General features: G+C 43.7%; 1 protein-coding gene across 3 annotated transcripts in view; it reads right to left on the bottom strand.

Annotated features, from left to right (window-relative positions):
- Positions 1-10,390: 10,390 nt before the first annotated feature.
- PRKAR1B (protein kinase cAMP-dependent type I regulatory subunit beta) overlaps positions 10,391-24,918 on the bottom strand; it is a 347,158-nt gene continuing 332,630 nt past the window's right edge. For all 3 annotated transcript variants that reach the window (XM_040356774.1, XM_040356773.1, XM_040356775.1), the window contains 2 exons: positions 13,225-13,306; positions 10,391-10,962 (listed from right to left, as the gene is read on the bottom strand). In XM_040356774.1, coding sequence (XP_040212708.1) covers positions 10,790-10,962; positions 13,225-13,306 — 255 coding nt within the window. In that variant the 3' untranslated portion in view covers positions 10,391-10,789. The remainder of the gene's footprint in view (positions 10,963-13,224; positions 13,307-24,918) is intronic.

Below are 24,918 nucleotides of genomic sequence, written 5' to 3'. Positions count from 1 at the left end.
GGCAGGCGAGTGGCTGGTGGATGCAGAGGTCGGCAGGCGAGTGGCTGGTGGATGCAGAGGTCGGCAGGCGAGTGGCTGGTGGACGCAGAGGTCGGCAGGTAAGCGGCTGGTTATCAGCAGAGCTCGGTTAAGAAGTAGCTGGATGGTAGATGGAAAGGATCGCTGCTGTGCTTGGAGAGCAAGCTGTCACACAGTGCTTCCGGCTTCCTGCGGTCTTCGGCTGGCTTGGCTGCATTTGGAGGTGGAGGGGATGATGTCAGCACATCCAAGGACTATGGTTATGCATTTTGGGGCTCAGCCCCTTGCTCAAAGCAATCAAGAGACACCAATTAGAGAGATCCACTTCTGCACTTAGATAAGAGGATCTTCCCCTCCAAAATGCAGCATCTGATACTCTTATGTGGCACTGTGTACTAACATCTGCATGTAAGCTGATGCAGCAATCTTCTCTGTGAGGTTTATGATTTTCAATTTAAAAACAAGTTAAGGTGGCCATAACTGTCCGGTTCAGCAGGAAGCAGAGACATTCCTATCCACAAGTGGCGACTGCTGCTCAGTAGAAGTTGATCTAATGATCGTCTTCTGTTGAACGGACCTGTTGGAAAAAAACATTTGATCAGCAGCTGCAGCCAATTGCTGCAGCACTGATCTACGCATTCTGACAGCAGAGGAGTTAAGCCTTATACACACGACCGAGGAACTCGACGGGCGAAACACATCGTTTTGTTAGTCGAGTTCCTTGTTAGGCTGTCGAGGAACGACAAGGCAAGTTTCTCCATTCCCGTCAAGGAAATAGAGAATATGCTCTCTTTTTGGCTCGTCGAGTTTCTCGACAGTTTCCTCGACGAAAATGTACACCCGACCGATTTCCTCGGCAAAAAAATATCTCCCAGCAAGTTTCTTGCTGGTTTTTGCCGAGAAACTCGTGTGTACGAGGCCTCAGAATACAAAAGTGCAGTAGGGAGAATTACCCATCCACTACGATTGTGTGGATGGAGGAATTGATTTAGTATTTTTTTCATTCAGCCAGCCTACCATGTATAGCCAGCTGACAATAAAATTTTTTCATTTGACCTGGAGGAGAAACATACATGTAGGACAAAGGACAAACACTCATATGACATTGCAGAGTAAATGTTTATTGTCAAATATAGAACTGTCTTGAGCAAAAGCAAAAAGGCAATACAGTTTTCAAACCTGGTGTGTTTTGGGTAATCCCATTTTCAGGCAGTTTGTTTGACAAAACCCCCATGTCCCAGAATAATCAACAAATTTAGTTAAGGTACCCTCCCTACTCCTTTATTGTACCTGTTCCAGGGAAACCCGGCTTTACCTGTTAGTTTTAGATGGACCAATTTTTCAAGATCGTTTGTAGATGGGACAGTATTATAATGAAATTATTTATCAAATGCATTGTTAAAATGCTAAAAGTATGTAATAGAAAAACTAATCTGAAGTATTCATATTTACTTGGTCAGCAATTTTAGTTCTATAAACGAATTTATATTATAATTTACTTTATTTTGGTCTCCATTATTGAATATCTGAACTGTATAGAAGGGAGGAGAAATATACTTGACGACCTGTTTCAATTTCAATTAACTAATTAATTGACCTGTGTCAATAGCATCAGTTTGAGATGCTTTTGAGCTCAATCAGAATAATTTACCTGCAGTCGAACTCCCTCTGGCCTGCATGAGACCTGCTTCAAGTTGGTTTTGCATGCCCATAGACAAGTATTGGAGTGCAAAATCCATCAAATGTAATGTAATTAAAAGCCCATTGACATAGACCCTAATGCCCTGTACACACGATCGGTTCATAAGATGAAAGCGGTCTGATGGATTTTTTCATCAGATATCCGATGAAGCTGACTTTCATCAGTCGTGCCTACACACCATCGGTTAAACAACCGATTGTTTTAGAACGCGGTGACGTAAAACACAACGACGTGCTGAGAAAAACGGAGTTAAATGCTTCCGAGCATGCGTCGACTTGATTCTGAGCATGCATGGATTTTTAACCGATGGACGTACCCACAGACGATCGTTTTTTCTATCGGTTAGTTAACCATCAGATAATTTTAAAACAAGTTCCTAGTTTTTTAACCGATGGATAAATAACCAATGGGGCCCACACGCGATCGGTTAGTCTGATGAAAACGGTCCATCAGACCGTTTTCATCAGACAAACCGATCGTGTGTACGCGGCATTACAGTAAATTCTTTGTTTACTTAATCCTTTAGCTTTTTTCTAGAAACCCAGCATAACGTCTATAAAGACAGTAGGGTAAGCCTTCTATTTGCTTCTACAGCATCCTTTAGGTGAAGTTGTGTTCCATGGAAGCAGAAGCAAGGAACTGCAGGCAAAGCAATCATTGCAGTATGCATACATTACATTTTATTATTTTATTACTTACCTCCCCCCAAAAAGGTAGGTAAATACAATAGGATGTTTGATGGTAATATTGGTTGTTCTGACACATTTTACTAAAGTGACTCTGATATTATTTTAATATTGCCTGCAAAGAAAATAATTAAACCCTTGCCCATCCTTGCTGATCCAGGTTCCTTTTAATTCGAAGGCCTTGTACACACCGTTGTCTTAGGTTAACCTATGAAGCTGACTGATGGTCCGTCGTGCGTACACACCATCAGTTAAAAAACCAATCGTGTCAGAACGCGGTGACGTAAAACACAACGACCTGCTGAAAAAAAAACGAAGTTCAATGCTTCCAAGCATGCGTCGACTTGATTCTGAGAATGCATGGATTTTTAACCGATGCTTTTGCATACTAACGATCGGTTGACCTATCGGTTACCAGTCCATCGGTTAAATTTTAAAGCAAGTTCTCATTTTTTTAACCTAAGGATAAATAACCTATGGGGCCTACACACGATCGGTTTGGACTGATGAAAACGGTCCTTCAGACCGTTGTCCTCTGGCTATCCTATCGTGTGTACAAGGCCTAAGAGTCAAGCTTGCTGAAGAGCATTTAAAACATTGAAGGTCTGGTCCCCCATTGGCCCTATGGCTCCATCCGATGGTGCCTTCAGAACTACAAGATGCCCAGGAGCTGGCAGAAGGAACCACAGCATGCAGCAGGGAACCAGGCATCTAACACCTGTAAGTATGTCAGAAACTGATGATTCTTCAGTAGGCTTAGCTCTTTTAGAGAACAAACATCAGGCGTGCGGGCAATGGGATAGGTATTATTTGTTTTCCTTGCAGGCAAGCCACTTGTTTAAAGCTGACCATACACTAATAGATTTTCAAGTGGATTTTTGATCCAAGATCAAATTTTTAAATTTTCAAGATGAAAATTATAAGTACTTGACTTAAAAGGTTGGTTTGCTTCAACATTAAATTTTGAAACGGATGGACATTCCCAATTTAAAACTTCATACGATGTTAAAAATGGATGTTTGAGAAAACTACGCCTTCAAATTATCTCATTAGTGTGGTCATAAACAACCGTTGATTTGACCCCACTAATTAAAAAAAAAATTACGATTATTATTATAATGATTTATTTTTTATTTTTATGAAATTCTAATAGTATGTTGTATAGGGCTAGCTTAACAGGTGTTGGAATTCACAGGCTTACTATAGGCCTGGTTCAATAATGAATTCTAACTTCTAAGTGAATCAATACTATGAATCAGAAGCTAATAAATATTACAAATTGTATTGGTTTCAATTTAATAGAATGGATCCTGATTGGTTAATAGTGAACTTGAGAATTAGCATGTAAAAATAAAAAAACTTTTTTTCAATAAGATTATGGAGTTGGTTTACTATAACTGGAGAATCTGATGCAGCTGTGCAAGGTAGCCAATCAGCTTCTAGCTTCAGCTTCAGTTCAATTAAGCTTTGACAAAAAACCTAGAAGCTGATTGGTTTCTATGCAGATCCGCACCAGTTTTAGTAAATCAACCCCGATATCTTGCTCTGGTTACTAGAACAAACAACACAATACTTTTAACATGAAATCTGAAGTAACCCTGATGTGCCATCATATGAATTAAGTAAGGAATGGATAATGTTGCCCACTGGGGGTTTTGCCTTACAAACTGACAGCAAAATTTGACCCGTACGTCTGATTGCAGCCAAGCCGATGTACAAAAAGCTGTGACAGCTGATTATAGAGTACAGACATTAAAAAAAGGTATACAAAAGCACTACTTGATGGGTCTGCAAAGGGCCGCCTACTTTTGACACTTAAATACACAAAGGACCACACCTAGAAGTTCTCAGTTACAAAACCTGGTTTAAAAGCAGCCTGTACACTTAAACAAAGAGCACGTCATAAAATGTGGAGCACTGACAGCAATGCGCCAAACTCTTTGTCATTACGGAGCTTGTCCATATTAGAAAAAAAGTTTTGTCATCAGAACTGATAACATGAGGGGGAAGCTGAGTGGTTTTATACACATTTATGTATTCATTGACCAAGATTGTATATTTCTTGATTTTCTTCATATTTATTCATGTAGACGTCCTTAATAATGACTCTGGAAATACAATAGTAAGTCATAGAAAAAAGTTTTTTTTCAATTTTAAGTGCATGAAAGGTGGTTTTGCTACTCACCATATTCTTGAGGACCTTGGTGGGAAGATGTATCATCATCTGTCCCAACCCAGAAACTTCTCTACCTGGCAAGTGTGTCATACAAACTCTGGTGTAATCTCTATTTGTTTCTATGAATCAGTGACATACAAAGGCAAAATTTCACACGGGGGTATCCAGTGCCAAGACACTACAGGTAAATGAGCCTGCCTGCAAAATAAAAATATTAGTCTTGATTGGACTAGAACCTTTCCTATGAGAACTAGGTTTATCTTACTTGGCTCTTGCCTGGAGGTGTACAGGTCAAGGTCCATAAGGGCTTGTAGCAACAATCTTTGGGCTTTAGTCAATGGGCAAAGGCAATTTGCTTTTTACATCAGATCTGAGATCTGAGATCAGAATTTAGTGCAGGTGCATTAGACCTGCTTCAAGCTGATTTTGCATTGCCATAGAGTTGTATAGATCAGGGGTCCTCAAACTACTGCCCTCCAGTTGTTCAGGAGCTACAATTCCCATCATGCCTAGTCATGTAAGTGAATGTCAGGCCCCGTACACATGTCCGAACATGTCCGATGAAACTGGTCCGCGGACCAGTTTCATCGGACATGTTCGGTCGTGTGTACGGCCTATCGGACCATTTTCCAGAGGACAAAAGTTTCATGCTTAGAAACTTGTCCACTGGAAACCTGTCCATCAGACATGTCCGTTGGTTAGTACGTCTAACCAGCGGACCGAAATCCCGCGCATGCGTCGAAATGATTCGACGCATGCGTGGAAGCATTGAACTTCCTGGTTTGCACACGTCGCCACGTCACCGCGTTCTCTGTTCGCGGGGATTTTGGTCTGATGGTGTGTACACACATCAGACCAAAATATCCCAGGAGACATGTCCGATGAAAACGGTCCGCGGACCATTTTCATCGGACATGTCTCCTCGTGTGTACAGGGCCTCAGAGTCTTGCAATGCCTCATGGGATGTGTTGTTCCGCAACAGCTGAAGGGCCGTAGTTTGAAGATCCCTGGTATAGATAGAGAAGTGGTTCTGATACAAACAAAAGCCCATCAACACAGGCCCTACGTATCAGAACCACATAAAGTTCCTGTTCATAGCTTCAAAAATGATATAGCCTAAACAGCAGTGAGCCCCGCTACCCAGATCCTCAACATACTACTCTACATAATGCAATGGTTGGTGCCAGATTTTTTTAATGCCCACGTAAGCTTCAATCTGCAAACTTTTCAGGGCCCAATAAACAGCACTTTGTTAATAAAAGAACACAAATGGGCATAATAGTAATAATAAAAGTCACATGTGTTCATTAAAATTTTCCAATGATGGGCTCAATCCTTTCCTTTTCCACTTCTAGATGAAGCCCTGGAAGCAGGGCCGGACTGGCCTACCGGGATCCCGGGAAAATTCCCGGTAGGCCGCCTGCATTCAGTGCCCTGAGGCTGCTTTTGTCTCGCTTACAGCTAACACAGCGGCGGGCTGCGGCCGCCATCGCCACAGCCGCGGCCATCGCACATTATAAATTATGCAGGGAGGGATAGATTGCCGTGTCGCCGTGTCAACACTGTCATGCATGTCAGGAAAAGAAGCGACTGGCCGGCGGGTTGCGGCCGCCACACTTTCCTTTTCATCGGATCCTACGCCTGCGGAGGAATCAGCGTGATCATGTCACCCTTGCGGGGAGGAGCCGAGCAGGAGAACGTCAGAACGCTGTGGTTCTTCTGTTCTATCTCCCCTTCCAACTTCCATCTGCCTGTGCGGCGCCAGCCCCGCCCACTATGTCTGTCTGCAGGGAGGTCACAAGTGAGGGCACAGGAGGAGTGAATGGCGTCGGCCGCCCTCGGAGTTGGAGCACAGGAACTCAGGTCAGGTGAACACATAAATTGCAAATTACAGTATAATGAACCATTGCACGGAGCAGCCCCCCCCCCCCCGGGCCCCCCCTCTCCTCTCTCTGTCAGTGTCACCTACTTTTGCTGCCCCTGAATATTGTAATTTTATAACAATCTCTCCCTCTCTCTCACCAGGCATTGCATGGTGCCCCCCTCCCCCTCTACATGGTGCCCCCCCCCTCTGTCGCTTTTGCTACCCCTGCAAATTGTAATCTGTACAATAATCTCGGGAGGAGGGGGGGTGGGTAGGTGCACCATGCAATGGTGAGAGAGAGATTATTATACAGATTACAATTTTTGCAGGGGTAGCAAAGGTGACAGAGAGAGGGGGGGGGGGTGCACCATGCTATGGTGAGAGTCTCTCAGACTCTCACCATAGCATGGTTCACCCCCCCTCTGTCACCTTTGCTACCCCCCTCTCTCGCCGTTGCACACTCTCTCTCACCGTTGCACTCTCACTCTCTCACCGTTGCACTCTCACACCGTTGCACTCTCACTCTCTCTCTCTCACCGTTGCACTCTCTCACCGTTGCACTCTCACTCTCTCTCTCTCACCGTTGCACTCTCACTCTCTCTCTCTCACCGTTGCACTCTCACTCTCTCACCGTTGCACTCTCTCACCGTTGCACTCTCACTCTCTCTCTCTCACCGTTGCACTCTCACTCTCTCTCTCTCACCGTTGCACTCTCACTCTCTCTCTCTTACCGTTGCTCTCTCTCTCTCTCTCTACGTTGCACTCTCACTCTCTCTCTCTCACCGTTGCACTCTCTCTCTCTCTCACTGTTGCTCTCTCTCTCTCTCACTGTTGCTCTCTCTCTCTCACTGTTGCTCTCTCTCTCACCGTTGCACTCTCTCTCTCACTGTTGCTCTCTCTCACCGTTGCACTCTCTCACTCTCTCTCTCTCTCACCGTTGCACTCTCTCACTCTCTCACCGTTGCACTCTCTCACTCTCTCACCGTTGCACTCTCTCACCGTTGCTCTCTCTCTCACCGTTGCACTCTCACTCTCTCTCTCACTGTTGCACTCTCTCACTCTCTCTCACCATTGCACTCTCTCACCGTTGCACTCTCACTCTCTCACCGTTGCACTCTCACTCTCTCTCTCACCGTTGCACGCTCCCACTCACCGTTGCACGCTCCCACTCACCGTTGCACGCTCCCACTCACCGTTGCACCCTCCCCCTTACCGTTGCACCCTCTCTCTCACCGTTTCACTCTCTCTCTCTCACACCGTTGCACCCTCTCTCTCTCTCACACCGTTGCACCCTCTCTCTCTCTCACACCGTTGCACTCCCTCTCTCTCACCGCTGCGCACCCTCTCTCTCACCGCTGCGCACCCTCTCTCTCACCGCTGCGCACCCTCTCTCTCACCGCTGCGCACCCTCTCTCTCACCGCTGCGCACCCTCTCTCTCACTGTTGCACCCCCCTTTCTCTCTCACCATGGCACCCCTCTTTCTCTCTCTCACCATTGCACTCTCTCACCGTTGCACTCTCACTCTCTCACCGTTGCACTCTCACTCTCTCTCTCACCGTTGCACGCTCCCACTCACCGTTGCACGCTCCCACTCACCGTTGCACCCTCCCCCTTATCGTTGCACCCTCTCTCTCACCGTTTCACTCTCTCTCTCTCACACCGTTGCACCCTCTCTCTCTCTCACACCGTTGCACTCCCTCTCTCTCACACCATTGCACTCCCTCTCTCTCACCGTTGCACACCCTCTCTCTCACCGCTGCGCACCCTCTCTCTCACCGCTGCGCACCCTCTCTCTCACCGCTGCGCACCCTCTCTCTCACCGCTGCGCACCCTCTCTCTCACCGCTGCGCACCCTCTCTCTCACTGTTGAGCACCCTCTCTCTCACCGTTGCACACCCTCTCTCACTGTTGCACCCCCCTTTCTCTCTCACCATGGCACCCCTCTTTCTCTCTCTCACCATGGCACCCCGGCCCCTCTTGCTCTCTCATGGATTTATTTTTAAATAAAAATGTGCATTTATAATTTGTTTTGGCCTGCAGAGCATTGCACCTCCCTTTCTCTCTCACCATTGCAGCCCCTCTTTGACTCTCTCTCGTGGATTTCTTTTTTTTTTTTTAAATCAAACTTTTTTTTTCAGGTAAAAATTGGTGTTTATAAGTGTTTTGGCCTACAGAGCAATGCACCCTCTCTCTCACCATTGCAGTCCCCTTTCTGTCTCTCTCTCTCGTGGATTTTTTATTCATTTTTTATTTTTCAGGTAAAAATAAATGTGCATTTATAGTTGTTTTGGCCTGCAGAGCATTGCATCTCTCTCTCTCTCTCTCTCTCTCATATTGTTGCACCCCCCTCTCTCTCTCTCTGACGTTATGCTGTGGGGCTGGTATAATAATGTTATGGGGCTGGTATGAAATTATTTCCAGGGCTGGTTTTCATTCCCAGTCCAGCCCTGCCTGGAAGGGAAATGTTTTCAACTGTAGCCACGTATCTTTGTGACAGTTTACCTCCTCTACTATGTTCTACCTGTAAATGAGTGACCTTCATGAAGATCCACCTTATACTGGCAGGTGCCAATTGGATGGCTTTTCAATGTGACCTGAATGAAAACTGCATCTGTGCCTTGAGCAGAAGCATAAAAAGTAGAGAGCACAAATACAAAACGCAAACTAAACTTATTGTACATTCATATAACTGTGGTCCCACGATACAAATGCTGTGCATACTCTTAAACAGAAAATACATAGTAAAGTAAACAAAATAGTGATCTATAGCTGTAAGGGCAAAACTTTTTTTTAGCTTTGGACAGAGTGGAGATGGAGTAGAATACTTATCAGCTTTTTATTGCTACCTCTGCCCCTGTTAGGGAGATTGATCCTATGTATCCTGTTTACCATTATTATCAAGTGAAAGTAAAAGAAAATACCACATTTTGGGTTAGTACGACAGTAATAGAGGGTAAATCTTCCAATGTAGACACTAGTTTTGGTGAGCTGTGGGTCCCAAGAGATTTCTTCTAATTTGCAGGGATTTCTCAACACTTCCTGTTTTGGCTTTGGGACAGGAAGTGGAGGGAAATCTCCTTAATGGGTCAAAGATTACAAAAAAACTGACAGGGGTTACGCTATCCAAAATGAGAAAAAAAAAAAAAAGTTTTGCTTATAGTTCTACTTTAATAGTGACATGTCTTCTCTTTTCCAAATCAGTGTGAATGGACAGAAAAAATTGACTTTTGCACTGTACACATTACTGCTGCCATGCTTGATACTGCTAATGCAGCATCTTTTTCAACCAGCTTTATTGCTAATGACAGAAATATTATAATCTGCAGCCTTCAAAGGAGTTGGGTATGCAAAGTTTCTGGTTAATCACCACTGTTCTAGATATATGAGAGCCCAAATAATGTTCCCATTATGCTCTGCAACAACGAAACAAAATGGCTATTTAGGTGATGCACAAAAATAAAAATAAATCACACAGTGGCCTTAAAATTATTTCTATAGATATAAATGTAAAGTGGGTGTACTTGGTGGCACGATTGTGTTCACTGAAATTAAAGTATACCTAAAGGCAAAACATTTTCATTCGTTTTGGATAGAGTGCAGTTTGTGCCCCCGTTAAGGAGATTCACCGCGCTATTTGTCCTGTTTACCATTATCATTGAAAGTGAACATAAAGGAAAGTCCAAAATTTTGGGTTGTCCCCAGAAAAGTAATAGATGGGAAATCTTTCAATGGGAATGCTACTTCTGTTGACCTGGGGGTCCCCAATACATTCCGTTAATTTGCAGGGATTTCCTCTCACTTCCTGTTTGGCTATGGGACAGGAAGTGAAGGGAAATCCCTGAAATGGGACACAGATTGTGTAAAAAATCTGACAGAGGTTATAATCCTCCCTTACTCCCTTCCTTACACCCTCCCTTACTCTATGCAAAATGAAAAGAAAATGTTTTGTCTACATTTCTACTTTAATGGCTTGCGAGATATACATATACAGTATACTGAATATCCCTATACCTTATGAAACATATTTTTGAAAAACTACATGGAACTGCTTCAGTATAGGTTCGGATGCAAACTATTATTTCCCTGTATTTCTTTTTGTATTAATTTTGGTAAAATTACGAATGTAATAATCTTTGGGGACAACACACACCCCATCAAAGTGCCATCATTTTGTATCATAATACAACCTAACTTAAAGTTGAAGTCTGATGCAGCAGACATGACCATATAAAATTCACATTGAAATGCACAATTTCCTTTCCTTATAAAGCTATGGAACTGCACAGGTCAGATTTAGAGTGCACACGTTAACACATGGATGGTATTTTCCTAGTGGAATATATTAAACGGTCAGACTGATGAAGCTGTTGTATCTCTGAATGTTCCTCTTTAAGATTTCTGAGCACGGTCCAAGGACTCGTTCAAAGCGTGGGCGGTCCAGTTTCACACACTTCAGTGGGCCCCGTGCAATTACTGTGGCTGCCCTGGGCCGGTTCAACAACAAGGCTATCTCACCTAGAAATAAAAAATGAAACAAGCCATGAGCTGCTAGAAGAATATTTTAAAGAAAAGCATTCTTGTCTTTTGGAGAGGGCTATAATGTTGATCCACTACAAACTTTGCCTACAACTACTCTTTTTGAGATCCAGCTGAACATTTTCTCAGTTATTTCCTAAGTCAAGTTGTGAATTACCACATGCACTGCCCTAATTTCTCAAGTGAAATTAAGTATTGTCCGAGATAATTATATCCCGTTGCTATACAAAATAGTTTAAGCCAAGGTTACCTGCAAAAGAAGATTGTACATACTTACCTTTCCTACTGCCCTGTCTACCGAACTTGGTTTCAATTCTGAAAAATCTTTTGCTGAAGTCCATAGGCAAACCAACACTTTCAGAAGTGTCGATCTCTGTGGTTCCCCACAGTTCCCATTAGATCTCTGTGGTCCTCTACAGTTCACACTAGAAAAGGGTGAACATATATCATCAGCATGTCGTGGATCCATATAATATAATCCATGGCCCAGATTCAGATAGAATTTACGTCTGCGTATCGATTGATACGCCGCGTAAGTTCTAGGAAGCGCCGACGTATCTTCTTTCTGTATTCAGAAAGCAAGATACGCCAGAATTTTACTAAGATACGGCCGGCGTAAGTCTCTTACACCGTCGTATCTTAGTTGCATATTTATGCTGGCCGCTAGGTGGCGTTTCCGTAGATTTACTCGTAGAATATGCAAATTAGGTAGATACGCCGATTTACGAATGTAGTTGCGCCCGGCGTATCTATATGCGTCTTTTACGTAAGGCGGCGGACCGGCGTAAAGTTACCCCTGCTATATGAGGCGTACACAATGTTAAGTATGGACGTCGGGACAGCGTCAAATTTTCCGTTGTTTACGTCGTTTGCGTAAAACGTTCGCGAATAGGGCTTTGCGTAAGTTACGTTCACGTCGAAAGCATTGACTATTTGCGACGTGATTTGGAGCATGCGCACTGGGATACATCCACAAACGGCGCATGCGTCGTTCGTAAAGAGCGTCAATTACGTGGGGTCATGATAGATTAACATACAACACGCCCACTACCAGCCAGATTTGCATTAGGCGGGCTTACGCCGACACATTTACACTACAAGTTCTTTCTGAATACGGAACTTGCGCCTTAAGTTATGGCGGCGTAGTGTATCTCAGATACGCTACGCCCGCCTACAATTTAGACTATTCTTTCTAAATCCGGGCAAAAATCTTTAATAAAGCAATCACACCACAGTTAGTGCAGCTGCAATGTGCTAGTGCCAAGCAGGACCCCTTCATCAGACATGTTGTGTTCACAGTGGTTCTTCTTGCTGACCTCCAAGCCACTGTATGCGGTAATGGGTGGAGGTTAAAAGGAGGAACCAATGACAGATGTGGGGGCTACAGAGATTAATACTCCTGAAAGTATTGGTTTACCTTCCAATTTAGCAGAAGATTTCTCGGCATCACAGATGAGTATGTATATGCTTCATTTATACATATGACTTGGTTCAAACATTTTTGGATAGCAACAGAGTTGCTTTGAAATGAAACCGCTTATTTAAGAGCATACATTTCATAGCAAACGACACTTGTTGGTAATTTTGGCACATGTGCACATATGTTTGCTGAAGCCTACGTAATCATCAATTTATTTTCACAATCAACAAATTGCTTGTTTGCACAGGATCAATGCACCAGCATCAAACACTATCCTTTAGTAAACCTTGCCGGTAGAATCTTTTGCTACTTTTTTACGCTTAGGGCCGATTTACACCGATGCTCTTTAGTAAGAATCAATGCATATACAAGTGTTTGCTACTGTTTTTAATAGTGTTAATTCATGTATATGAGCATTGGCATGCATTGGCCAAACAAATGGTGTCTGTTTTTAATCTGTTGCACATTTTATTGTCTTTGGATAGGATAGGTATGTCAACCTATTTTGAAGTGTGTCAAAAATCCCCCTCAAGAAGATGTTGCAATGCAAGTGCATATTTATGAATCCAGTTACCAATACTATTCCTGCCCATCTTGGAGTCACACTCCAACTACTATAAAACTGGTGTTTTCCCTTCTCTTGTTCATAATGTAAAATTAATTCAAAATTCAAGCGCTTTATCCCAACCCCAACAAGTGGCATAGACATAAGAAACCTTTAATGCTCCGACATTTACCAGAAACTACTAATAAACAATCAGCTTTGGATGGACAGACCCTGCTTGTCACTATCTTTAAGTCCTTCCAGAACAGAAACTTACCAAAGTAGTCTGAGGGTCCCAGTCGGCCCACTTCCACATATTCCTCATTGTCAGATCTGCGCTGCAGAACAGATGCGGTGCCCTGTAATAAACAAAAAAAATACTCGTCATGGTTCTACTGTTAAAATTTACATGCACATGTGGACTTGTACTTGTTCCAGAGCAATGGCACACTGATAGGTGAGGTTGAAAAAGATGGTATCACATTCAGAGCAATGTCACAGTGATACTCGAGGTCCCACAGCAATACTACAAAGATACTATAAGCCCATCCCCACATGCCAAGGTCCTAGATGTAGTCCTGGACTCTGAACTCTCCTTTAAGCCCCTCATCCAATCACTGTCCAAATCTTGCCGCCTCAAACTCCGCAACATCTCCAAAATACGCCCCTTTCTAACCATTGACACCACAAAGCTCTTAATTCCTTCCCTGGTCATCTCTCGCCTCGACTACTGCAACTCCCTCCTCATTGGCCTACCTCTACATAGACTATCCCTCTTCAATCCATCATGAATGCTGCTGCCAGACTCATCCACCTTACCAATTGCTCTGTGTCTGCTACTCCTCTCTGTCAATTCCTCCACTGGCTTCCGCTCACCCACCAAATTAAATTCAAAATACTAAATAATTACAAAGCCATCCACAACTTAGCCCCCAGCTACAGAACTAGTCTAGTCCCTAAATACCAGCCAATTCATTCTCTTCATTCCTCTCAAGAACTCCTAGGCCTAGTACACACAAGAGGATTTATCCGCGGAAACGGTCCGGAGGTCCGTTTCCGCGGATAAATCCTCTGGCGGATTTTGATCTCATGGTTGTACTAACCATGAGATCAAAATCCCCGCGGAATTCCGTCCGCGGTGACGTGTCGCGCCGTCGCCGCGATGATGATGCGGCGACGTGCGCGACGCTGTGATATAAGGACTTCCACGCATGCGTCGAATCATTACAACGCATGCGGGGGATGGATTCGGACGGATTGATCCGGTGAGTCTGTACAGACCAGCGGATCAATCCGTTGGACTGGATTCCAGCGGATCGATTTCTTAGCATGTTAAGAAATTTTGATCCGCTGGAAATCTATCCCCGGGGGAAAAAATCCGCGGAAAAAAATCCGCTGGATCGTACACACCAGGGGATCTATCCGCTGAAACTGGTCCGCGGATCAATTCCAGCGGATCGATCCTCTCGTGTGTACGGGGCCCTACTCTCTAGCTCCCTCATCACCTCCTCCCATGCTCGCCTCCAGAACTTTTCAAGAGCCTCTCCAATCCTATGGAACACCTTACCCCAATCTGTCTGATTATCTCCTACTCCATTAGCTTTTAGATGATCCCCGAAAACCATTCTTTTCAGAGGAGCCTATCCTACCCACATCTAACAACTGTATTTCCATTTTCTCCATCAGCTCATCCCCCACAGTTATTACCTTTTGTTCCACTTGACCCTCCCTTCTAGATTGTAAGCTCTAACGAGCAGGGCCCTCTGATCCCTCTTGTAATAATTGGTATTGTAACTGTACTGTCTGCCCCCATGTTGTAAAGCTATGCAAACACTGTTAGCTCTATATAAATCCTGTATAATAATATCACTTGGGATTCATGAACAATGGCATAGATATACTTGGAGTTCCAGGGTAATACCACAGGGATATTTGGGGGGGGGGGGTGCTAAAACTGGTACATCTGGTGCAGCTCTGCATTGAAACCATTTAGCTTCTAGGTTTTATTATCAAAGTTTAACAGAACAAGCTGAGGTAAGCTAATTGGCTACCATGCACAGCTGCACCAGATTCTGAGTGCACCAGTTTTAGTAAATCTCCCCTTTGGAGTTCCAGAATAATGTGACAATGATACTTGGGGTTCCAGAACAATGGCACACTGAAAATTGGGGTTAAAATGTGGAGTTTCAGAACAACAGCACAACGATATCAGCCATTTCATCCAGAGTTTTGGACAAATATAGTTTGTTTTCCCTTATTCTCCATTATACCAACTGTCCTATTACTGTTCCTTTAAAACCTGTGAGACATACACTATATACAGTATGTCTCACTGAGAGCAGTGAGTGCCGAGAGTTGTGATTGGCGCTGTATGTTAACGTCGAAGAACCTGCTGCAATCTTCTCTATGACATGTTTACAGTATAGATGCCATGGACATTGTTCTGGCTGGGGGTTAATCAGCGCGCTCACCCCCTCCCTTGGGACGTCAGCAGTCAGTGAACACAGTGTCTCCCCGCAGGGATGTAGTCCCAAGGGAGGGGGCGAGCATGCTGACTAACCCCCAGCCAGAACGGCTCAAATGATGGGGGCAAGCTTACCCCCCTGGCGGTATTCCCAAGTCTGACTCGGGGTTACATTTTTGTGCTGCGATCGGTAACCCCGAGTCAGACTCGGGCTCGCCTCGCAGTGTCCACAGGCATGGTTTACTTACCTTGTCCCTGGATCCAGCGATGCATCCCCGTTGTGTGAGCCAGTGGGTCCTCGCTCGATTCACACAGTGTCCCCGTGTGCCGCCGATCTCCGTTCCCTGCGACGTTACGACGCACAGGGGCGGAGAACGGCGCCAAATTAAAAAAAGCAAACAAACACATTACATACAGTATACTGTAATCTTATAGATTACAGTACTGTATGTAAAAAAATACACACACCCCTTGTCCCTAGTGGTCTGCCCAGTGCCCTACATGTACTTTTGTATAATAAAAACTGTTCTTTCTGCCTGCAAACTGTAGACTGTCCATAGCAACCAAAAGTGTCCCTTTATGTCAAAAATGGTTTTAGAGCAGCTAAAAAACAGCGATAATAAATTATAATGACTTGCAGAATTGAGCGATAGTGATTTGTGGGGAAATTCGTCATAAAAAAATAAAAGTAATGACAGTGACAATTCTGCAACTGAGCAAATTTCAGTGATTTTGAGTTGATTACATTATTGAATAATTTTTATTATAATTATATTATTATTTGTTATAATTATTTATAAATATTTATTATATTATAATTTATAATTTTGTTTTTAAAAAAAATTCATACCCGGAATGCCTACTAGACTCTTGTTTGGTCAGATTTAAGTGAGTTATTCCTAAGAATTGCAGGCCTACAATATAAAACGCCAAATTTCCTTGCAAATAATGGTACCGCTTTCAGCACCTAAAATCTGAAATAATCATACCGCTAGGGAGGTTAAAGGAACCTATTTAGAAAATAAAAAACTAACCTTTACAACACCTTTAACCACAAAGTGCTTCAAATCTAACTGTGAAGACATACGTTGGATAGGATAAACACACTAAACAGACTTGTAAGGAGCCAACACATATCACTTAGGTATCAGGGGTCCTTAGATCCCCTGTTATGGAGGAAAAGGAAATGTTTTTTATTGTTAGATCATAATAAAGTTGTCCTAAACAAGAGCAACTAAATAAATGCTAACCAAAAGTCAATGATGGCCACCTGTCCACCACCAATCCTAAAGAAAGCTTATAAAATGTAAGATGATGTAGCATGTAAATGGATGGAAATGACTCAACATCTCCATGTGTTTCCTGTCCTGTACAGTTAGCTGGAATCTAACATTTTACAGAGCTCGGGAATGAGCACACAGAGGCTCATCACTGTTTACCAGGAACTTGTCATGTTTAACACATGAATCTTACTGAATGGTTACAAGATGGAGATATGCCTGGTACATACTAGATCGCCGGTAAATTGTATAAACTAAGGAGCAGAAATCTGCAACTAGAAGGATACATGAGGTCATAAATAACAATTCTATCCAAATAAATAATCAGGGAAGGTTTTCAATCAGTGGCGGCTGGTGCTCCAAATTTTTGGGGGGGCGCAAATGAAAAAAAAGAAAAGAAAAAAATTGCAGCCTCACTGTGCCCATCAAATGCAGCCACTGTGCCATCAATTGTCACCACTGTGCCATGCAAACAAATGCAGCCACTATGCCATCAATTCGCACCACTGTGCCATGCCATCAAACGCAGTCACTGTGCCATGCCATCAAATGCAGCCACTGTGCCATCAATTGTGACCACTGTGCCATGCCATCAAACGCAGCCACTGTGCCATCAATTATCACCACTGTGCCATGCCATTAAATGCAGTCACTATGCCATCAATTCGCACCACTGTGCCATGCCATCAAACGCAGTCACTGTGCCATGCCATCAAACACAGCCACTGTGCCATCAATTGTCACCACTGTGCCATGCAATCAAACGCAGCCACTGTGCCCCTCAATTGTCGCCACTGTGCCAATTGTCACCACTGTGCCCTTTAATTGTCGCCACTGTGCCCATTGTTGCCACTGTGCATGTCACTGTGCCCTTTAATTGTTGCCACTGTGCCCATTGTCACCACTGTGCCCTTTGTCGCCACTGTGCCCATTGATGCCTCTGTGCCCATTGATGCCTCTGTGCCCTTTGTCGCCACTGTGCCCATTGATGCCTCTGTGCCCATTGATGCCTCTGTGCCCTTTGTCGCCACTGTGGCCATTGATGCCACTGTGCCCTGTAAAATGCCTGTGTGTAATAAATTACACACGGGTGGGATATATTTACTAATTAGGTGACTTCTGAAGGCAATTGGCTCTACTAGATTTTAGTTAGGGGTATCAGAGTAAAGGGGGCTGAATACAAATGCACGTCACACTTTTCAGATATTTATTTGTAAAACATTTTGAAAACCATTTATCATTTTCCTTCCACTTCACAATTATGTGCCACTTTGTGTTGGTCTATCACCAAAAAAAAATACAACTAGCCAGCTTTAGTCAGCAGTGCCAATTGTTGTACCCTGTATGAAGATTTGAACTGGAGTACACTGCTGCCTGGGTTGCATCTTGGACTATTCATCCACCCAAGCTGGCAAGTAGTAAGGGAATCGTGACTGCCTAGGATCAAGCACCTGGTCCTCTGCAATTGGCCTACACATTTTTTGTGGGTGTGATTCTTTTATTGATTTTAAAATTCATAAAAGTCCTATCTGCAGTATCTAGTAGGCTTTGCTATTTTTCCTTTTTGTTGTTGCAGGGGAAGGCTCTTTCATTCTATATTCTATTCTTTCATTCTATATTAGCATGTGTCCTTTACCACTTAAGGCCTAGAAGATTTTCCCCCTTAACCACTTGACCACTGGGCACTTAAACCCCCTTAAAGCGGATGTGCCAGTAAAAAAACATATTAAAAGCCAGCAGCTACAAATACTGCAGCTGCTGACTTTTAATATTAGGACACTTACCTGTCCTGGAGTCCAGCGCCGTCCGCAGCAGAGGACGAACGATCGCTCGCCTCTCTGCTGCTCCCCCCTCCATCCTCAGTGAGGGAACCAGGAAGTGAAGCGCTCCGGCTTCACTACCCGGTTCCCTACGGCGCATGCGCGAGTCGCGCTGCGCCCGCCGATTGGCTCACACACTGTGTGCTGGGAGCCGAGTGTTCCCAGCACACAACGGGCGACAGACAGGAAGTCAGGAAAAACCCGTCTTTTGCCCGTGACGTGTGGCCGGAAGTGGGTGCAAATACCTGTCTTTAGACAGGTAACTGCACCCCCCTCCCCCCTGAAAGGTGTCAAATGTGACACCGGAGGGGGGCGGGTTCCGATCAGCGTGAGTTTCACTTTAGGGTGGAGCTCCGCTTTAATAACCAGACCAATTCTCAGCTTTCGGTGCTCTCACATTTTGAATGACAATTACTCAGTCAAATGAAATTTTCATCCTTTTTTTTCTCACACAAATAGAGCTTTCATTTGGTGGTATTTAATCACCGTTGGGTTTTTTATTTTTTGTGCTATAAGATAAAAAAGACTGAAAATTCTGAAAAAAAATGAATTTTTCTTCGTTTCTGTGATAAAATTTTGCAAATTAGTATTATTTCTTCATACATTTTGGCCAAAATTTATACTGCTACATATCTTTGGTAAAAATAAGTACAAATTGGTGGATATTATTTGGTCTTTGTGAACATTATAGAGTCCACAAGCTATGGTGTCAATATCTGAAAATTGATCACACCTGAAGTACTGACGGCCTATCTCATTTCTTGAGACCCTAACATGCCAGAAAAGTACAAATACCCCACAAATGACCCCTTTTTGGAAAGAAGACATTCCAAGGTATTTAGAAAGAGGCATGGTGAGTTTTTTGAAGTTGTAATTTTTCCCACAATTCTTTGCAAAATCAAGATTTTTTTTATTTTAATTTTTTTTTCACAAAACTTTCATATTAGCAGGTTATTTCTCACACACAGCATATGCATAGCACACATTACACCCCAAAACACATTCTGCTATCCCTCCCGAGTATGGCGATACCACATGTGTGAGACTTTTACAAGGCGTGGCCACATACAGAGGCCCAACATGCAGGGAGCACCTTCAGGCGTTCTGGAGCACCCAGGTCAATTCTGACATTTCTCTCCTACATGTAAAAATCATCATTTATTTGCTAGAAAATTACATGGAACCCCAAAACATTATATATGTTTTTTTAGCAAAGACCTTAGAGAATACAATGGTGGTCGTTGCAACTTTTTATCTCGCACAGTATTTGCGCATACCTTGTAATAGGAATATAGCATGACAGGTCCTCTTTACAGTGAGATATGGGGTCAATAAGACCCCACATCTCACCTCTAGGCTGGGGATCCTGAAATAGAAAAAAAAAAAAAAACAATCCTGGCTTCGATTGAGTCGGTAGAAGCAGGGGGGGGCATATTGCAGAGTATAGCAGAGTATTGCGGGGTATTGCGGGGTATTGCGGAGTATTGCGGGGTATTGCAGAGTATTGTGGGGTATTGCAGATTATTGGCAGGGTATTGCACAGGGGTATTGCAGAGTATTGCAGAGTATTGCACAGGAGTATTGCAAGGGGTATTGCACAGGGGTATTGCACAGGGGGTATTGCAGAGTATTGCACAGGGGGTATTGCAGAATATTGCACAGGGATGGATGGCTGGATCTGTGACTACATTTGTCACAGATCCAGCCCACAGCACTGCTGCTGCCTCCGCTCTCTCCCCTCTCCTCTCACACTGTACCGATCGGTACAGAGAGGGGAGGGAGGAACCGGCATCATCACATGATGCCGGTTTGTTTACAAGTGATCGATCCGTCATTGGACGGAGCGATCACGTGGTAAACCGCCGCTATCAGCGGCGATTTACTGTGATGCGCCGGGTCCTCTGGACCCGACGGTCACAGACACTCCCGCGATTCTGGAAGGCCGTTAATTAACGGCCTCCCAGAGTTAAGCAACTGCCCTGTAGCCGTACTTTGGCTATGGGGCAGTTATCAAGTGGTTAATGACCAGGCCATTTTTTGTAATACGGCACTGCATCGCTTTAACTAACAATTGCAATGCTGTCCCCAAACAAAATCTATGTCCTTTTTTCCCCACAAATAGAGCTTTCTTTTGGTGGTATTTGATCACCTCTGCTGTTTTTATTTTTTGCAATATAAACAATAAAAGAGTGTCAATTTTGAAAAAAAAAAAAAACAATTCTTTATACTTTTTGCTATAATAAATATCCCTCCAAAAAATTGTTTAGGCCAATATGTATTCTTGTACTTATTTTTGTTAAAAAAAAAAAAAAAGAAATATCGGAATAAGCGATTGGTTTGCACAAAAGTTATTGCGTTTTTTACTAGTAATGGCGGTGATCAGTGATTTTTAGCGGGACTGCGACATTGCGGCGGACAGATCAGGCACATAACTGACTTTTTTTACACTTTTTTGGTAACCAGTGACAATATTACAGTGATCAGTGCTAAAAATATGCAGTTATTGTACTAATGACACTGTCAGGGAAGGGGTTAATATCAGGGGAGATCAATGGGTTTATTGTGTTCCCTCAGTGTGTTTACCAACTGTATGGGGGACTGTGTGACTGGGGAAACACACTGCATAGCAGAAAGACAGGATCTGTATGATCTCCCCTGTCAGAATGGAGATTTGCCTTGTTTACACAGGCAGATCCCCGTTGTGTCAACGCGGGGAACGATCATGGGTGGCCAGCAGACACAAGTCCGCCCTACCCGCTGATTGGCTCCACGGCTGGCCAGTGGGCGCGCGCTCACATATCCCCATGTACGAGCCGACGTACAATGACAGCAATTTCGCGGGAAGCCGCCGCAGTGCAACTGTGGCGGCTGGTCCTTAAGTGGTTAAACTAGTTCATGGAAGGATTACATCATGTTTCTGGCTGTCTATTGTGAACATGGCAGATAAAATGTAAACATTGCTTTTGGAAATTTATATATGCACAATTCTTTTATAAGGAGAAAAGAAAAGGTAAATGCACCTATGAACAGCTTTGTAATGGATGTCACCCAAGACATTTAGTACTCAGCAATCACACAGCTAATCACTAAATAAACCTCCTTTTGTGAAGCCGGTGAATATCTGTAATCCACCAACCTTTAGTCCATTCTAATGTTTGTAGTGTTTCCAGCAGTACATTGTTCTATGCTGCATTTACTGCAAGTGGAATGCAGTGTGTACAGTGTTCACAATGATCTATTTATCAATATAAATATTTAACTGTCAGTTCTTAAGGCACTAACACTGAACTGTGGACAGGTCATGATGCTGCTGCATGTATTCACTGCCTAAAACTGAAGTTGAGTTAAACACATTTTCTTGGGTACAGTTTCAGTCACATAACTTAACTGTAACAAAGTGTGTCCCGTGTCCTTACTGAAGAAATGTTGCCTCCAGTGATGTCGGGTCCTCTTCACAACGCTGATCTTCCACTGCCACATGGGATAACTGCCTCTGGTCTGACACTGAGGCCCCGTACAGACGAGCGGACAGTCCGATGAAAGCGGTCCGCCAGACCGTTTTCATCGGACATGTCCGCTCTGAGATTTCTGTCTGATGGTTGTACACACCATCAAACAGAAATCCGCGCGGACAGGATTCGCGGTGACGTGGCCGCGCCGTTGCCGCGACGATGACGCGGCGACGTGCGCGACCCTGGAAGGTCAATGCTTCCACGCATGCGTCGAATCACTTCGATGCATGCGAGGGCTTTCAGCCGAGCGGACATGTCCGGTGAGTCTGTACAGACGACCGAACATGTCCGACGGACAGGTTTCCAGCGGACATGTTTCTTAGCATGCTAAAAAAAAATTGTCCGCTGGAAAACGGTCGGCTGGACAAATGTCCGCTGGAAAACGGTCCAATAGGCCGTACACACGACCGAACATGTCCGCTGAAACTGGTCCGCGGACCAGTCGTGTGTACGAGGCCTGACGGACTCCCAATAGTCGCCCTTCTTTTCTCCATTCATAATACTCCTTGTATTATTTTCACAGAATGCAGCACGTTCTCTGAATGAAGGAGAGGATCCTATCATTCATCTGCCTATCCTCCATTCAGAGAATGTGTTGCCTACTATGGAAATACAAGGAGTGTTGTTAATGGAGGAGAGGATAGGCTAGGTAAGAGCAGGGCGGCCACTGGGACTCCTTCAAAGTTAGACCCAATGCAGTTTAGAGTTGCAAAGAGCACCCAGCATCATTGGAGGGATTATTTGTACAGTAAATAGCAGTCAGCAGTAGGTGGGACACATTTTATTACAGGTAAGTTATGAGACTGTCACTGTACCCACCGATTTTTTTAACTAATCTTCAGCTTTAATTTTGAAGAACTATGAATTAAATATGTGAACTTATCACCCATTTTATATACTATTAGGCCTCATACACACAATAGGATAGCCAGAGGACAACGGTCTGAAGGACCGCTGTCTTAGGTTAACCGATAAAGCTGACTGATGGTCTGTCACGCCTACACACCATAGGTTAAATAACCGATCGTGTCAGAAAGCAGTGACGTAAAACACAACGACATGCTGAAAAAACGAAGTTCAATGCTTCCAAGCATGCGTCGACTTGATTCTGAGCATGCACGGGTTTTTAACCGATGCTTTTGCATACTAACGATCGGTTTTGACCTATCGGTTAGGCGTCCATCGGTTCAATTTTAAAGCAAGTTCCTATTTTTTTAACCAAAGGTTAAATAACCTATGGGGCCCACACACGATCAGTTTTGACAGATGAAAACGGTCCTTAAGACCGTTGTCCTCTGGCTTTCCTATCGTGTGTAGGAGGCCTTAAAGTGTCATTAAACCTGCATCTTTAAAAACTATCAATAAATGCTGTATTACATGCTCTTCATACTCACTCAGTTACTTTGGGATTAATTGTCTTTATTCTGGAAAAAAACCTGGTTGATCCTGCTGTTCTCTGTCTGCCCCTCCTGTCCATTTCCCCACCACAGCTGGGGATTTTGCAGAGCAGTGTTGGCAGTGTTAAAAAGGGCAGAGATATATCCCTGGGAACTACAGGCCAGTTAGCCTAACATCAATAGTCTGCAAGCTATTGGAGGGGATGATAAGGGAATATACAGTGCCTTGGAAAAGTATTAATACCCATTGAAATGTTCCACATTTTGTCATGTTACAACTTTTATTGGGATTTTATGTGATAGACCAACACAAAGTGGCACATAATTGTGAAGTGGAATGAAAAAGGTTAAATGGTTTTCAACATTTTTTACAAATAAATATCTGAAAAATGTGGCGTGCATTTGTATTTAGCCTGCTTTACTCTGATGCCCCTACTAATATCTAGTGGAACCAATTGCCTTCAGAAGTCACATAATTAGTAAAACCCACCTGTGTGTCATTTATAGTATAAATACACAGCTGTTCTGTAAAGCCCTCTGAGGTTTGTTAGAGAATCTTAGTGAACAAACAGCATCTTGAAGGCCAAGGAACACTCTAGACAGGTCAGGGATAAAGTGGAAAATTTTAAATCAGATTTAGGTTATAAAAAAAATATCCCAAGCTTTGAACATCTCAGGGCGCACTGGTCAATCCATTAAGAGTATGGCCCCACTAAAGACCTACCAAGACATGGCCGTCCACCTAAACTGACAAGCTGGCCAAGGAGACCATTCATCAGAGAAGCAGCCAAAAGGCCCATGGTAACTCTGGAAGAGCTGCAGAGATCCACAGCTCAGGTGGGAGAATCTGTACACAGGACAACTATTAGTAGTGCTCTCCACAAATCTGGCCTTTATTGAAGAAAACCATTGTTGAAACAAAGCCAAAGGAAGTCATGTTTGCAGTTTGCCAGAAGACATATGGGGGACACAGCAAACATGTGAAAGAAGGAGTTCTGATCAGATGAGACCAAAATGTAACTTTTAGCCTAAAAGTAAAATTCTGTTTGTGGCGGAAAATTAACATTGCACATCACCCTGAACACACCATCCCCAGGGTAAACATGGTGGTGACAGCATCATGTTATGAGGATGCCTTTCTTCAGCAGGGGCAGGGAATCTGGTCAGAGTTGACGGGAAGATGGATGGATCCAAATAAAGGACAGTTTTTGAAGAAAGCCTGTTGGAGTCTGCAAAAGACATGAGACTGGGGCGGAGGTTCACCTTCCAGCAGGACAACGACCCTAAACATACAGCCAGAGCTACAATGGAATGGTTTAGATCAAAGCATATTCACGTTAGAATGGCCCAGTCAAAGTCCAGACCTAAATCTAATTGAGAATCTGTGGCAAGACTTTAACATTGCTGTTCACAGATGCTCTCCATCCAACCTAAAAGAGCTTGAACTATTTTGCAAAGAAGAATGGGCATAAATTTCACTCTCTAGATGTGCAAAGCT

Source organism: Rana temporaria, chromosome 6, assembly GCF_905171775.1.
Source record: "Rana temporaria chromosome 6, aRanTem1.1, whole genome shotgun sequence".
NCBI classification, from domain to species: domain Eukaryota; kingdom Metazoa; phylum Chordata; class Amphibia; order Anura; family Ranidae; genus Rana; species Rana temporaria.
This window is presented reverse-complemented; position numbering and strand designations above follow the sequence as displayed.